General features: G+C 48.1%; 1 protein-coding gene across 4 annotated transcripts in view; it reads right to left on the reverse strand.

Moving 5' to 3' along the window:
• Positions 1-8171: 8171 nt before the first annotated feature.
• Positions 8172-16897, reverse strand: part of mid2 (midline 2) — a 79066-nt gene continuing 70340 nt past the window's right edge. For all 4 annotated transcript variants that reach the window (XM_029165315.3, XM_029165314.3, XM_055512481.1 and 1 more), the window contains 2 exons: positions 11364-11571; positions 8172-11043 (listed from right to left, as the gene is read on the reverse strand). In XM_029165315.3, coding sequence (XP_029021148.1) covers positions 10623-11043; positions 11364-11571 — 629 coding nt within the window. In that variant the 3' untranslated portion in view covers positions 8172-10622. The remainder of the gene's footprint in view (positions 11044-11363; positions 11572-16897) is intronic.

The raw sequence follows: 16897 nt of genomic DNA on the forward strand, positions 1-16897 counted from the left end.
GATTCTCTGCCTTGGGTTCCTTCCTGAGACCACTCGACAGTTTTCGGTATGATATCTAAAGTCCCATTAGAGGTTTATTTAGAGTATTTTTGGATCTTAGTGTCACTACTTTGACTCATCTCACATTAATCCAGTCTGATCTCTAACTACAGCTGAAGGATAATTAAAGGCCTGAACTGCGTGTGGAAGCCTCAGTTTAATCATTGCTGTCAAATACAAAAAGGACACTTATTAAAATAAGATTAGAGCGGTTCTTTCCTTTTCTATGTATCTCTTGAGAATGAACATTACTTTTTTAATAATGCCTGATGGAACAATAAATGACAATGATAGAAAACAGTAACAGTCTGTCCCAACTCCTCCCTAATGGTCCATTTATAGATTTATTGGCTGAATCGACCAGTTTTTATTCTTTAGCAGGGAATGATGTTAAATACGAAGTCAAAGCCTAGAGGAGAAAAAGTGTCGGGAGAAAACACGCACGACCTTTTTGCCTGTCGGCTTTCAATAGAGCCAATGAGACTGAACCCAGCAGGATCCCAGTGTGGGCTCGGTCCACTCCCACAAACTGGAGTCTGACTATGTCCTCAGCCGTTTCTCACCACCTCTCCAGCATTAGATACAGGCTTTAAGCCCCTCGGGTCAGCTGTTGTCAGGGAAGCTGAATTAGAACCTGAAACTCCATCATAACGCTGTCACACGTCTGCTGCCTCCAAACGAACCCAAAGACTCAGACTCCGCATTGGCCATAACCTGTTTGGGAAATGTCTGCAGCAAGCCAGGGCCACCGGGGCAAAAGTAATTACACAATCTGTTTAGGTGTCATCAGCACATAATTTCTGTGGTCGCTCAAACATGAAGGAGACCTTGAGGTGCTTATTCCTGTGCTAGTGTGTGTGTGTGTGTGTGTGTGTGTGTGTGTGTGTGTGTGTGCTTCCCCTCAGGTTGGTGAGATGGTGTCAAGGTGTGGAAATGTAATAAGTAATAAGAGGCGCTGTTCTAAGTGTTATCGATTTCAGATGCCCTTGCAAACAATCAGAGTCAACAATAACGAGCTTGATGGGAGGAAATGATGATGGAGGGATGAGAGGTAAGCGTTACCAAGGATTTATCTGAAGAAGTGTCGACATATGGAAAAAAAATCAGATAAGACCTTGGCAGAAATGTGGAGGCTACTAAACTATTAATCACTACAGTGCTACTGATTTTCTACTTGACCCAGCTTTGAAGCGCCACAACTCCCTGCAGTCAAATATACGGCTGCAAAACGACTCACAGAAATAGATTTGTCTGCATAAATTTTACAAAGATCAGTTTTAATAATAATAAATATTATTTCTCTGCATGACTGGAGATGATCGAGTACAAGCATGAGCTCAGAATGTGACTGTTCTCCAACCTTTAGAGTCAGGTACAAAATCATTACGCTGTAATTCTTTAAACACATTTTCCTCTGTGAGGCTGAGTTCAATTCAATTTAGAGTCATTTCAAGGCACTTGAGCCACAGAAGCTCAACAAATACCACCTGAGCAGTGACGGGTGGAGGGGAAGACGCAAAGTTAATAACATGCAATACAATGGAATGATGAACGGCGCTAATAATCAGCTGTTGGATGCCAGTGAGCTGTGGCTGCTGTTAATTCACACAGTGGCGTCGACTTCATCGACCCAGCGCATATAGAGAATATACTGAACTGAACATCAACTTAATTTAATGCAACCTACTAAAGCAAAGCAAAGTCGTTTCAGCTCAGACATTTGTGTTGTCATATTTTTTCCAATCATTTATTTTGGATTAAGAATCCAAGCCATGGTCTGACATTTAAAAGCTGACAGTGATTTTCCTGCGTCTCCGCTCCAACTGCATGAGGCAAAACCTTTCCTCAACCTTAAACCGACACATGCAGACTCGGCCTCGGGATGACGGCGCCGTGGATGAGACTCCGAAGTGGCATAAAGGTACAGCGCGGCTCGGAGCGCGCACGGAGGCATGAATCACAAATCCCCAGCGAGGGCTTTTATTTCTCCTTCAGCGCTGGGACGAGGACCCCGGAGGTGCTTCTCTTCCCCACCGCTCCTCCGGCTCCAGCAGCCCGAACTTCCAGCATCCTTCGATCCCTGACAGTTCAAGCAACTAATCCCGCTGAAGGTCTCCCCGAGGGGCGATGACTTCCTCTGTAAATAAAAAGCGCCTGTATGAGAAAGGAAGTGAGGAGTCAGAGAGCGAGCGAGAGAGAGAGAGCGAGGGAGCGAGAGAGAGGGGAGATGTACAGTAAACCCCAGCTAGGATCAAAGCCTTGTTGGTCCATAAGTGGAGTTAAGCAGGATCAGAGCTCGATGATCTTAGCGTCTTGGAAAGCATAGATCAGTCTGTGAGTGTGCGCCTGTGTGTGCTGGGTTTATCTTCTTCTTCTATCCTATTTCCTGCTGCTGGAATGTGATTGGAGATAGAGATAAAACAAAATAAAGTCTGAGTGTGTGAGGTGGAACCTCCACCTACAGAGAGAAAGGTGCTCTTTGCTTCGTCTCCTTTGTTGCTGCTGCTCAGATCATAAACTGCTCCTGCTTCCTTTATCCACAGCCTCACTTCAGGCACACGAGAGCTCTGTGCTGCGACGTCGCTGCGGGGTCTGTGTGAGTCAGTCGGGGCTCCGTCGACTTTAATTGGACAAAGCAACTCATTGTCGCTTCACCGCGAACATCACATGGGAAAACTGTGTGATGCAAAGCGTTTGATGACACAGGTTTCCCTCTGGGTCCTGCTGCTCCCTCCCACCACCCACAGACACATGAAGGACTGTGACTGTGTCCATCAAGAGAGGCTCAGTCTGTAAACAGAAAAGTTAGCAGTGATGCTAGCAGAGAGCTAATGCATTAATAAAACTAGACGTTAGCAGCCAGGTAGGAGGAGGGGGAACATACGATGCTGCATCCAGCCTACACAGGCTTATAATGAGGTATCACCCTCAGGCTGACTCACGGACCAACATGCGCCGATGACCGTGCGAGTTCATGCAACGGCACTAAGCAAACCTGACCCATCTTTCAGGGCCCTCAGAGCCCATGCAGCAGAAATAACCTCACCTCCAGCTATTTTCTGCACGCGTTGCCATTGATGTGGATGTTCTTCAGTCACTCAGGAAACACGTAAACCTAATGCAAACTCTAACGTGAGCAGGAATGGTTCAAGTACAGCAACAGATCAGTAAATTTATAATATACTGAACAGATAATTATTTTTCCTTGTCTGCTGGTGTAAATGTGATTCTCGTTTCTTTTCTCTATGTGTCATATTCCAAATGTTCTGTTTCATAAAGAGACAAGGAAACATCACAGTGATTGTTCTATACAGTAGGAAGCTGCATTAGCGAATGAGGCCATTGTTCCCTGATAGAGAACATGTAACAGTGTACAAAGATCATAAGTTACGCTCCGTTAGATACATCACACACTTTAAATGTCAGCTCGCTGAAGAAAGACGCCAGCGGATCCAGACGGGCTTCAAAGCCAGGTGAACCGCAGGTGACCCGCTGACCTTTCCTCCATCACACCGTGAGACTGTATCATCGGAGCGGTTCTTTGTGCACTGCACAGGCCACAGAGCGCTGCTGGGAAACCTCTATTCAGCTCCGTTTAACAGTGGAGAGTTCGAACCGCAGGGAGGAAAAGGGCTCCTAATAGAACGTCACCGGCAACATCTGCCACTGCTTCGTAGGAGGCTGGTGATATTCTGTCCGTATTTCATAAGACCCAACGGTTCAGAGGCTGCAGCTATTCATTATTTGCACCACCGTCTGCCTGTGTTTTATTATTTCATCTCCATTAGGGACCTTCTCTAACCCAGACAAGGCAGAGACACGGGTCAAGGACAGTTATTTATATCATCGGCTGCATAAGTCAACATGTCAACCTGAAACCGAAGGCAGCTAATGGGCTTCCATCAGCAGAAGAGATAGCTTGATAAATACCAAAGGTGAGGACAGGAGAGAGAGGAGACAGCTCGGCGCTAATGATAATAGAGCGGATCATTTAGACGGCGACATTCACGGATCAAAGGCGCAACCTGGTTCACGTTCCGAAATGATGGAGCCGTGTTTGTGTTTAATTATGATTTCTCCCCGGAGACGAGCGATGTTGAGAGTTTAGATGATCGATCCTGGTTCCATCATCGCCTATTCTGTTTTTATGAGCCTTCACGCCTCGTGGGCCTTATACTGCTGCAAAAAGCCAATTTCTTTAAAGCTCTAATGTTTGTCCAGATTTTCTCTGTGTATTATGAAGCCCCAGGTGGAGATCGTTCACAAATGCCTGTTAAGTAATAACCATCTGGCTCTCTGCAAATTATAACAAAACTTCAGTTTTCTGTCACTGGACTGATTTCATCCATTCTTGTGCCTCCAACCATCAATTTTAAAAAGCAGGATAAAGCACAACTGACCAAGTTCCCAAAAGAAAGTCCTGAGTGTATATTCTTAATCCATTAACCTGTGAAAGTGGCTAAAGGGGATGATAAAAAGCTCATCTGAAACAACTCCTCCCTCTGGCAGAAGTTAAACTCCACTCGATTATTTCAGCCAAATAAGAGTGCTCAATCTTAAAGAGTGCTCGGTCCAAAGCAAGTCAGCACAATGACTATGAGTACAGGCCACCAGTAAGTGCTTTGTTAAAATTATATAGCACCTGAGACCCAAATCACATAAGTCTCTGCCACCGGGCAATAAAAACAGTGAAATACAACATCTGCAACGTTTAGCCGGCAAACTGTGAAAAGAAAAAAACAGGGTGAGTTGGTTTTCTATGACTTTCTCCTCAGTCCTTTGAAATAACAAGGCCTTTTGCCATATAATCACCACAGCCCAGTGTCAGTGGCCTGGCCGTTAACCCAGACTTATGGGATGGACGAGAACAGCTGAGAGACGTGTAAAACATTAGTTATCGCAGGTCATCAGGTAAGCGTAGGTCATGACAGAGAATAACTTAAGCCCCAGGAACAGGGAGGATGCTGCAGAAGTGGAACCACATTACTACAAGGAAGCGATGAACCAGCGACAAACGCTGTACTGTAGTTTACACTGCAATCAATGGATAAGTAGACTACTTGAAAAAGGCGCCATTCTATAATCTGGCATCACACTATTCCTAAAGGTTTCTCCCAAAACTGCTCGTCACCACGTCAATAATGGTGAAAATATCACCATTGAACCAACACCCTGTCATCTCCATAAGGGAAAGATGGAGGGATAAAGAGCATGTGGATCTATCGTGCTCTTTCTGCAGTCCATCAAGTGTCCAAGGTCTCTGAGATGCCACCGGCCGGGATGATTGATTCCTCCTTCAGAGCTTAATCTAGAAATCGACGGCGTGCCATGTGAGAGTTAGTGCGATTCTGGTGGGAGAGAGAGAGAGAGATAGAAGCAGTGACTGATGGAGGCAGGGCCCGTGGGCTTCAAGATCTACTGCCTGTTTCCAGCCGCGTTTCCTCCGAGCCCATAGCTCTTCCTCCTCCGTCAGGCGAGGGGCCAGGCCTTCGCTCTCCCTCCTCCACGGCGGTGGAATTCATCCTCACTTAGCGAAGGTAAAGGCCGCCTGCCTCCGCCCCGACAGCTTCATCAGCGCCTCGCTGTAAATCTCATTCCTTCCTGCATTTCCCCATTGTTTGATTGATTGTGTGAATTATGTGATGCTGCCTTTTTATTTCCACATACTTAATGGAAAAGCACCAAAAATTGGGCCTCGCTGGGAAGAATTTCATTAACTAAAGGTTAAATAGGCCAAAGTGAAGCAGAGGGAAGAATACAACCTTATTAGAAAACACGTGCAGCCACCCACATGCAAGCAGGCACAAACACAGAGGGAAGGATTAGGCTGAGTCGCACTCCTACACACACTGTCAAACCCATCTGAGAGCAGATCAGTGTCCAATTCAGACACATTTATTAGAAATGTCTGTCTTTCTGTGCAGCAGATGGTAACAAATGAGGCTTTTTTTTATCTGGCTACTCTCTGGGCAAGGCAGGTACATCTGGAGCAGGTGTGTGTTAGCAGAACTGGGCCCGGAGGGTGGATGTAGATTTGCAGTTCATTACATCCAGCTGTGCATCTGTAGCTATGACGGACCTTAACTACAAAAGCACCTCGCTGACACAGACACGCGGCCATCTGGCAGGATTTAGTGAAGGGGTTATATCACTGTGAAAAGAATGGTAATGACACATTTTAATGTTGGACAGAAAACCCTGGCGGGAATGTTATTAGGCTTAATACTGTGAAAAATTGAAAGCGGGCCTGTTTGTGGAGAGCAGCGATGCCAGCGAGTGTCACATTTACTGCTTTGACTGAAGAAAAGGAGAGTCTTGACAGAAACAAACAGAAGATCAAAAAATATAACAGGGAGGTAGATGTAAACTGGCGGGGCAGGGCCGGGACATGGGCGAACAGTGGCAGGAGACCAAGGCCGACATGGAGAGCACGGTCCTGGACAGCTCAGTTTACCAAGAGGCCAATTATGCACCTAATCAAATCAGTGGGACAGAAACATTGTTGCAGGTGTGAAGAGGACAAGGAACAAGACGACAACACCCAAACACGTTAAACAGGAGCAAGCAAGCTAGCAAGCTAGCAAGCTAGCAAACAAACAAACAAACACATTGAAATGAATAAGCATTTTTTACCTGTGAGGCTGCTTCCATCAAAGTGTAACAAGCTGTAAACCACCAGTTTACGCCGTCGGCATCAACCTGTCATTATTCTTTGGAGAGAGAAATGTTGTGAAAGCACTGCACTTAAAGGTGGAAGAAAACAGTCTGGTCGGCCACATCACTGACACGCTGCTTGCATTCAAGCTAAAACCACATAGTAATGTTGAACATTAGGTTTTGAACAAAGGCACAAAGGCAGAAAGCCGCTAATAATCACAACAATCATCTGATGAATTAACGAAACACACTTTCTAACTTGTTCTGTACAACTGCAGTGCAGCAGACACGTCTGTGACAAATAACTGCACCGGCTACGCAGGGACTCCTAATTATCCCGCAATTAGAAATGTAATTATGGGCCGCTCCCATAGCTGCTTGCTAGTTGGGAAGCAGCGTGAGGCAGCAGAGACGGAATGAGCATCACGTTTAACTGCCAGCCAATCTGTCACACGTGGAAAAGTAAACACTGGGCCGACAATCACAAGCCCTCAATTTAAAGTTTAGTCCTGAGCTGGACGCAGTGAAGGCACTGAGGCCTGTCATCCATCAAAGCAAAACCAAAATGGGAAAACACTGCACAGCATCCCCTGCACAAACTAAAGACTCACACTGCTGCTCTCTGACCCTGGACAGCTGGAGATCAAACCCTGAGGAAGGCAGTTTTACAGCTACTGAGCCGAGGATCATAATATACTTTCAATATTTTACTAAAAGTGTTAATTGCCAATAAAAAATCTGATTCAAATCCAGGTCAGTACCTAAGGTCAGTAGCTGTTTTTTCTTTTTCTAGCATTCAGACTGTTTGGGCAAAACTAACCGAAGCCATGGGGATGATGCATGTTTGTGATTCATCCCTGAGGGATGTACAGTAATTCATCTTCCCAACCGCGTTGGGTCAGGTGCACTGTGACCTTGCAGTTCTAGTCCTTGAGGCCACCACAGGGCCAAATGTTATGCACGATGCCCTTCTGTCTATTCTCACATATGTGGTCTGTTTAAACATTGGGGTTTTACTGACTGACACAGAAAACAGCCCTGCTTCACAGGAGACAAAGTGCAAAATGAGTGAGCATATTGCTCATGGTTTCGGGGCCAGTGTGGGTTTAAGTGACGCTCAGGGGGAGAACAGGGACCTACTGTATGTTGTAGTGCTGAGGCAGCCGTGCCAATGATGACAGATGAGAGCTAAGAGGCTAAAGCCCCGCTAACCCCCACCCTGAGCCCTGGATGACCTGCCAGCCAGTTCACCATTCCAAAGACCCATTTGGAAGCTCTGGGCTGCTGTTTTAATAGGGCCGAAGTCCACAGCAGTGATGCCTTCTTCATGTCATAAATAAGCCTTTTAGTGTAACATGCGCCTTAAAGAAATCAACTACAGATTTCATATTTTTACACACTGACCTACACGTGTAGATGCCTGAAATATCAAGCCAGACATTTGAGGCAGTGCAGACAAAGAAACAACCTGAATCTAACTTTTGAGATCAGACTTTTAATTGGACTTAAATTCACATAAATAACATTAGTTCATATATATATTTTGTATATTATACAATTTTATATAATATATATTTCCCCCTGTGATTTACACTCCTCTCTGGCTAAAATTATTCTCATGATATCTTTTTGTGCTGTTTATCAAGGTCCAAATGCCAAAAAGAGAGGAGTGTGTCTCTCTTGAGTCGTAAAAAATAATTTCTCAACCAAACAGAAAAGCAAAAAGGACAATCTATTGCATTGTCTCTAAGGTATTACACAGCACTACAAGGAATGGGTAGCTATTGAAAATCATTCACCGTACTGTATATATTTAACTGTAGCGACTGGTGACACAAAGAAGGAAAGAGCACTGCAAACGACCTGATATGCATGGCAATGAACAGTTTGCGTCCAGTGATCTTGTCGTTTTTCTTTTTTTTTTTTAAAGGAGAGACTATGTTTGATGTACGATAAGAAACCTCATCAAAAAGATAAGGGAGGAAGTATGAAACCTGCAGCAAGGTCAGATAATCATGCAGTGACCCAGCCAAGCACACTTGCACAGATGAGTTGAGCTTGTCAGTCCGGATCACAAATCAACACGCCGCGAGTGTGGCCGTGAATATGCAACGAGACGACTCAAATATGTGGACATCAGGTAACATTCACTGACGTCGGGGAAAAAGGAGCTTCCAGTTACCTTACCTTGACCAGTGGGTTTGCTGCTGCTGCTCAGAAGGTATTCTCACTACTCTCACGGTTTCATCACTTTAGCCACTCAAGAAGTAACGAAGGTGAACGATTGCCCTCTGTCTGTTTGCAGTCATGCAAATCATGGCCTGTCAATACAAATGAAACATGACACGACAGACGTAACGTTATGTAAAAACACTGATGCCCCATGTGTCGTACGTCACGTCACGGAGCGGTGTGACCAGTGAAACATCAGACCTATGATACATGTTTGATTGTCTGATCAGCGCCGCTTCCTGATTATCAAGCCAGAGAACCTGTCACTCACACTAGAGCTAGAACAGAAAGAAAGCAAGCGATGGATTAAGCTACGGCTGTAATTTGGAGACGAGCGACCAAACTGTCGGAGGTGAGTGAAAGGGTGAACGGTCCTACGATGCATCATGCGGTTACCATGACAACGGCAACGTAAACCAAAGGTGATGCATATTGCTGTGTGTGTAAAGAAGTTACGGAGGGAAACACAACCATGCCATGACACTGTGACGGACAGCAAGTTAAAGTGTTAACAGCCTCCCTGCCTGAAACGGAACATCTCGCTGTGAAGACACTCAGTGCATCCACATCACGTTCCCTCTAGTCGACACACGTTGACTACAGGCTATCGAACAGTCCGACGGCGTGTGTGTGTGTGTGTGTGGGGTGTTGCTGGTTGTGCCCAAAACGTGGTGAAGACTGTGCAGCAGTGCTTTGTCAGATCACGACAAATGGAAAAGTAAATCTGAGCCAAGTGAACACAAGCGGCTGCAGTGCTGGGTTCAGCTTTCCCCCGTTACACAGCGTCGTCCACTCTAAAACCCACAGAGGGGAAATAGTGTTCATTAAAAAGTGCAACAAGAACATGTTGAGATTAATAATAAAAGTAAACCATCGTCTTTGTCATAAATAACAGTTTCTCCTCTAGAATTAAATAAACCTCTAATCATCTAGGTTTAGTAGTCACGTGATGCAAATACACCCCCCACCCCTGATCTAGGTCGTATCTAGGAGCAACGCTAACGCCTGGAGATGAGGAAGAACCGCAGGGTCCAATCTAGGAGGAAGACCAAGGACGAGGCTTTAGGTTTCACCACTTAAAGCTAGTGAGGGTTCAGCATGCGACAAGCAGTGGCACAGCTGAAGGTGTCCACACCCCGTGCCTGTACACTAGTATGGGTGGAGACAGCCAGTGGCTACAGCTGTGTCCAGATGTGCAGCGTTCAAGCAGTGTCTGTGTATTTATAAAAATAATGACTAATTCGGAGGACCTCTAAACAGTATCATTTTGTCCAAACATCCCATAACCTAGATGTGATTTAGGAGAATTTCAAGAATCGCCTTTGATTTGAATTCTTTTCATCAACAGCAGATGAGACGTTAGGTAACTATTCTCATGAGGTGCGGTGAGCGGGGACGCGAGAGCCCTCCCTCCTTGGTCTTCTTCAGGTACAACATAAATCAGAAAGGAAGACCTCGAGTGGTCGAGACCACCAGGGTCGACGGCCCGTCCCACGTCTGCTGACGACAGCCGTGGAGAGACCTCGTTCCCGTTGACTGGCGACTAGCAAAGCGCTGGATGGCTACAGGCTAAAAGTATGGTGTGCATATTTCGATCACTTCCTTAATCCACCAGAAAGCGACCCATCCAACTGGTAATTAGGGTCCCAGTCACCGGGCCTGGGCGGTGCCGCCGGGCCACCGCGGGGCCCGTTTCAGTGGCAGCTCTTCATCCCGGTCAAGTACGGCGACTCCTGCCGGCACAGGCCCATCTGCTGCTGCTGCTCCTGCAGGTCCGTGGCCACGCCGTCCACGAAATCGGGCACGGGCAGCCCCGAGAGGATCATGACCGACTTGTTCCAGATCATGAACGTGGGGACGACGGGGAGGAGGAAGGAGATCTCGAAGGTGTGAATGTGCTGGGAGTTCATGGCGTCGTAGAAGGACAGCGAGTTGTTGTCGTAGTCCAGCAGCACGCCGAGCCGCCGCAGCTGCAGACTCGCCTCCACCAGCATCTCCTTGCCGTCGTGGCGCACCATGAAGTTGTTGTTGCAGCGCGAGAACACCCACGAGGACGAGTTCTTGCCGCTCCACTCGTTTTTCGGCGCCGACTTGTAGGCCACGCCGATGGCGTACCTGCGGGGAGGGGGGCGTTAGCGAGCAGAAACCAGTGTCCTCCTTAATGACTCCACCTGCACAGTCAAGCTACCTCCTGCTGAGGACACACAAGACCGGCACGGGCCCTTTGGGCCTTTCCTTAACAAAGAGGGCTTCTTCAGAGGCAATTAGTGAGGAGAATATAATTAGGATGAAAGCATACGTGTGTGTGTGTGTGTGTGTGTGTGTGTGTGTGTGTGTGTGTGTGTGTGGAACAGCCTAGAGGAAGACATTTGCGTTACCCGGCTTTTACTACAGTCTCACATAGAGCCGACCCGTGACCCGTGTGCGTCTCCTACCACGTGGACGCTCCCAGCAGCACCTCCCAGTAGTGGCAGCCGCTGTCGATGAAGACGTTGCCCGCCGCCCCGTAGGAACCGGTGCCGCTGAAGCGCTCCGGGGTGTGACTCTTCTTCAGCGAGCTCTCGTCCTTCTCCATGGTCAGGCAGTCGTTGGACAGGCGGAGCTTCTTGTGGGCCGTCTTGGGGTCCAACTTGAAGGGCTGACCTGGAGGGAGAGTCTTGTATTTGATCACGATCTCTTGGTTGAAATGCTAAATGTTCTGTGTTGTTCACGAGACTCAGAAATGAGCCGTCTGGCGTTGGTCATTCTCTGATCAGGTACAGATCTTTAGTCTGCGGACAGTGAAGTGAAGATAATGGGAAGGAACCAAACCAGTAACGCTGCAGGCAGAAAAACTGAACTATGGAGCAATCATAGCTAAAGGAACTGTGACTCTGCACTGGACGCTATGAATAACTGCTTTCACATTTGACATAACCATCACACTGTCTTATTATCGCTCAGTAGTGAGGAGTATTAAAAGCAGACGACACCACGGCATCAGGAGGTTGAAGGAGCGGAGAGAGAGAATACAAATGAGGGCACAGTTTTAACAACACACACGCGCACACGCGCACACACACACAAACACACACACGCTCAAAAATAAATAGAAAGTGGGGTGAGAAGTGCTTGCAGAGAACTCACAGGGAGAGACAGAAGAGGAGAATGTTTGAAACACAAGGGCGAGAGTCTAAACTTCAAAGCTGCTCACAGCCTTTGGTGAAAACATTTCATAACAGTGGAGGAAGCCAAGCGGCATTCTCCTCTGCGCCTGCCATCACACAGACTTTGAAATTAGCTGAAGGAAATAGCCTTCACTCCCACTGCACTAGATAGCGTTCGAGGCTATTCAGTGGCAACGCCGCTATCTGCTTGCAACAATTCAATTTGCAATGACACCAGTAATTTGGGTGTAATGGGTGGAAAAGAGGGGGAAACCACGTGAGTGGTGGAGAGAGAGAGAGAGAGGGAGAAGATTTGGGCGAGCGAGGAGCGGAGGGGAAGTCGAGGGGCTAATTTGAGGCCTTGGTGGAGGATCCTCTCCAGTGTCCCTCTCTTGGCTGCGTGTGTGCGTTGGCTTCATGGAGGTCAGCGTCGTCCCTTCCAGACCTGACATTTAGCTCTGACACCTCTCATCCCATCTCTCAGCCTCTCTCAGCCTCCCACAGCTTAATGAGCGACACAGCGAGGACCCCCGGACTCCTCCTGTGCCCCCTCTCTCCATCCATCCGTCCTCCCTCCCATTCTCATCCTCTCCATCCTCTCCCCTCTCCCCCACGCGCTCCCCTCCATTAATCCGTGTGGTGAATGTGCGCCACCGCATGTGGATATGAGACGTCGAGGCCAGTGTGCTGCTGGCAGCCAATTACATTAATGCGCTCTCTTCTTTGAACTGCTTATCGCTGCCAGCGCAGCCATTTCCAAACACTGGGGCTCTGTCATGCCTTTCCAGGGAACGACTCCTGAGAGGCCAGGCAGGGCCCGGGGTTGAGAGGGGGGTGTGGGGGGGGGGGGGGGGGGGTGCACGTGATCTTGGAGGACAAGCAGCACAGACTCCATCCTACACGGTCGTACAGTAAGCGGCTGTTTGAACCCAGGCCAGTAAAAGACTGGTGTTAAATGGTGAACTCTCTATGAGTATATTCATAATCTGGAATTGTTTCTATTTCTGTTTATTTACAGCCTCTCGGTTCTTTTCTCAGTGAGCTCGGCTGAACTGACAGTAGTGGAGCAGACCTGAAGTCCCAGCGCAGATCAACTGGACGAGGTGAGCGCACGGAACGAATGCGATTAGATGCTGTACTTTGGGCCCGATGCTGTTTCACGACACAAATGAAAAGAAATTTGCTGTTTTGGGCAACGAGGAACTGTAATAAATTCAGGCTCAAACAGCGAACGCGCCGCCGCAAAAACAAACAAAGAAGATCAATAAAACATCATTAATGAAACCAGCTTCATTCCAGCTTCATTCGCCGCCTCTTCGTAGTGGGACGGCGTCGGGATAATTGATTTTATTTCACTTCAGTCAATTTCACTCCAGCCTTTTCTGCTCCTAGTTTACATTTCTGCTGAAGAATAGACTGAGCTGCCTGTGTAACGAGGGGCAAAGAAAAAGAAGATCAATTTCGCTGCATAACAAGCGCTGCAACAGAAACAGAAGCGCGTGGAGGACGCACACGATGGTTCAAGTGTCTTTATGCCGTTCTAATAAACACTGTGGATGACGGCTCCATCGCTAATGTCGCGTCTAATCCATCGGCGCCGACGCCACTGATGCTGCTCTGAACCACAATACAAAGTCAAGGCAAACGTCTGTTTTGACCAGCGGCGAGCTTGAAACAGCCTCGTTTCTGCTCCGCCTCGTGTTGTCGTCAAACGCAGGCTGGCTAAATATTAGCGCAGGTCTTGTAGCTGCACACAAAGACGCACGGCGACATGTGATATTTTCATCCTGGATTTCAGCTGCTTGCTCAACACAGGGACCGGGATCAGAGCGCGCACACACACACACACACACACACACACACACACACACACACACACACACACACACACACACACACACACACACACACACACACACACACACACACACACACACACACACACACACACACACACACACACACACACACACACACACACACTCTGGGACATCTGCCGACTGTTTGCTTTGTGCCCAGAATCGTTCACCAATACACTGAAGCATCTTATAAAGTCGCTGGTCCAGTGTCTGAATGAGAGCTGTTGCCCAAAGGAAGGGAGCGTTTAGATTTGCTTTGTTCCACACAAACAATGAGCTCAGAAAATAGTCTTAAACAGTGGATTCATGCTGTTGGCTCCCCTCCTTCACACCCTCCTGCAGCTTGGTTCTACAGAGAGACAAGGGTGGACGCTGATGTTTGGAGGCTTAACTACTGTGAGAAAAAGGTGGAATACTCACAGTCTCTGATGAAAACAATTAGGAAAATGAGCCTGTTTTAAAACAGTACACTAATAATTCTAGTTTTAACATTTGCAAAACCTATGAAGAGAATAATAAGAAGGCACTGACTAAAAGACTATTCCCCACGAACAGACTTCACAGACTCTCAGGAATCATCTGAGGGAGTGCTGCTCATACCCCACCTGCGGTGCATGTGCTCAGGGTTCACTTCCACCCACGTGCGCAATCAAATCAGACGCCGCGACTCGCTTGCGCCGCCCCGGACCCGTTAGTCAGCGGCCGATCACACGGGAACAACCTGCAGCCGCTTCCTGCTCCATTCCTCCTCCTCTGCTTCTTGTATGAATGAATTATCCAGACAGACCATTAATTAAAGCCATAAATAGGGCAGAGTCTAATTAAAGCCGCCCAGATTAATGCAAGTTCTGGTTCTGTCAGCTGCCACTCTAACGGGTTGTGGCCGAGCTCGGATGCAGCATTAATTCAATTTCATGCTCCCGAATTATAAATAATAACGCGCTGCTTTCATGACTAACATAATGCTCATTACGTTGTCAGACTGCTTTTTAACCGTGAAACGAGAGCACGCACGCCTGGCTCCGGATCAATGAGGTCATCACAACATCTGCCGCTCTGGTCGCCCACGGACTGCGATCTGCTCACTCGGCGGACGGCGAATCGAGGGCACTCCCGTCTGCAGACACTCACGCCTGCAAAGAGCGATCCGCTGTCTTCTGCCTCGGCTTCGCACTCCCAGTCTGTCACTTTCCCCCCACTTTGGCGCTCTCCCCTCTGTGGAGGACGACCACGCGCCGGCGCACGGCACGTAAGTGGATAAGTAAAGCGGCGGCACCGGGGGGTCACACGCTCTTCCGTCGCCATCACTAATTCATGCGCGAGGCGCCTCACGTGCGAGCGTCCCGTACAGTAGCATTAGCGCCGCTGTTCGCTGCGAAGCACTCAGGGTTAAACAGGAGGCCCCAGCAGCGTGACCTAAAAAGCAGATGAGAGCTTCAGGAACTCACTGTTTTAGGCCACGCATTCTTTCTCGCTCCCGAAAACCCTCGGACAAACTTACCCACAATGCAACTTCACGCAGGCAATACAGTGAGGGATGTGAATGAGTGACGCTAGGAAAGTAGCACTGTTTTGTCTGTTTGTCTATGGTTTGTTGCTGGATGTCCATCATCATCATCATCATCATCATCATCATCATCATCATCATCATCATCATCATCATCATCCATTCTTCCTGCTTAGTCCGTCGGCCAGAAGAACACGCGCCCACAAACGTGCACGTGCGCGGCCCGTCCTCACCGCGAGGAGACGAGAAAGCTTGACCTCTGGGACGGAGCGACAGATGGCACGAGCACTGAAGGCAGGGCACCAGCGGGGCGGATCGTGTGCCATAGCCAGGGGTGAGAGAGGACGCCGCTCCAAGAGGGGAGGTTGGAGGAGGACGCCACGGCAGAACACGGAGGGTTCGGGGCCAAGACAGAACATTACATAAGAGGCCTGATTTTAACAATGCTCCTTGAAGTCCCGGGAAAAAAGTGAAAAACAAAAAGGAGCCTGCGTCAAAATGCTTAATTCCGTTCCGACTTCAGCCTCTACAAACTTGCAGCGGAGCTGCTGTCCTCTGATGTACAACTTGCTTGAATGAACTTCAGCTGAACCTCGTCAACACTCTTATCAACTGCAGCTCCTCTGGGCTCTTATAGCAGCATTTACATGCTGTTCTGGCCTGTGGTTTACATTAGCATTGTTCGCTTTACCATTCAGTTCATTTTCCCTATATTTACTAGTGTTTGTGCAGCGGCTCGTATTGTGTGTCTGAAGAGCTGCATTCGCCGCAGCGTTTTTGAGCGTCGCTGCTGATTTGTGGCTTTTCATTATCTGTGCAACTTGTCACCGTCGCCTTCGCTTCGCAGGCCCGTGTCTGAAGGATGACGAGCTTAGGCTAAAAGCCTCCGGAGCCTCTCATCTTAAAACTGTGACAGGCAAAGCTTCAAATCTAGCCAGCTTCGAGTGCAACGCAGGAACTTGTACTCGTGAAGCGGAAGAGCAGCGCAGTCTGTGGAGGAGCCCAACGTTGAAGCCAGGTGTGATCAGGTTTGCTGTGACCCATTTTAATCCAAAGACACCGAACTGAACGACTTTAATCTGAACACCGATCGTCTCTGAGGAAAAAGCACACACGGTGCAGGTGCCTTGAAGTCGACAAAGCAAACTCAAGCGTGGAGCAAACAGCGTATGTTTCTGTTTCCTTGATGGCTCCAGTACAGTGGAGAGAAGTGCCGGCTGCCAGTCACTGGCTCTGAATGTAACACCGAGCCTGGCTGTGGGTGGACAAGCTTTTCCCCCGATAACACGAGCTGCCAGGGACGGGGACTGACACAGAGTGGGAGTGGGGGGGGCTACGCTAGCGCTGAGCTGCACTGAGAGGACAGGTGATTAGCTCCAACACTGACTTTAACACTTGACCTCCTACAGTAAATTCATTTCAGAACCTTTTGCTTTGCATTAAGTGGGGACTGTGAA

Source organism: Betta splendens, chromosome 10, assembly GCF_900634795.4.
Source record: "Betta splendens chromosome 10, fBetSpl5.4, whole genome shotgun sequence".
NCBI lineage: Eukaryota > Metazoa > Chordata > Actinopteri > Anabantiformes > Osphronemidae > Betta > Betta splendens.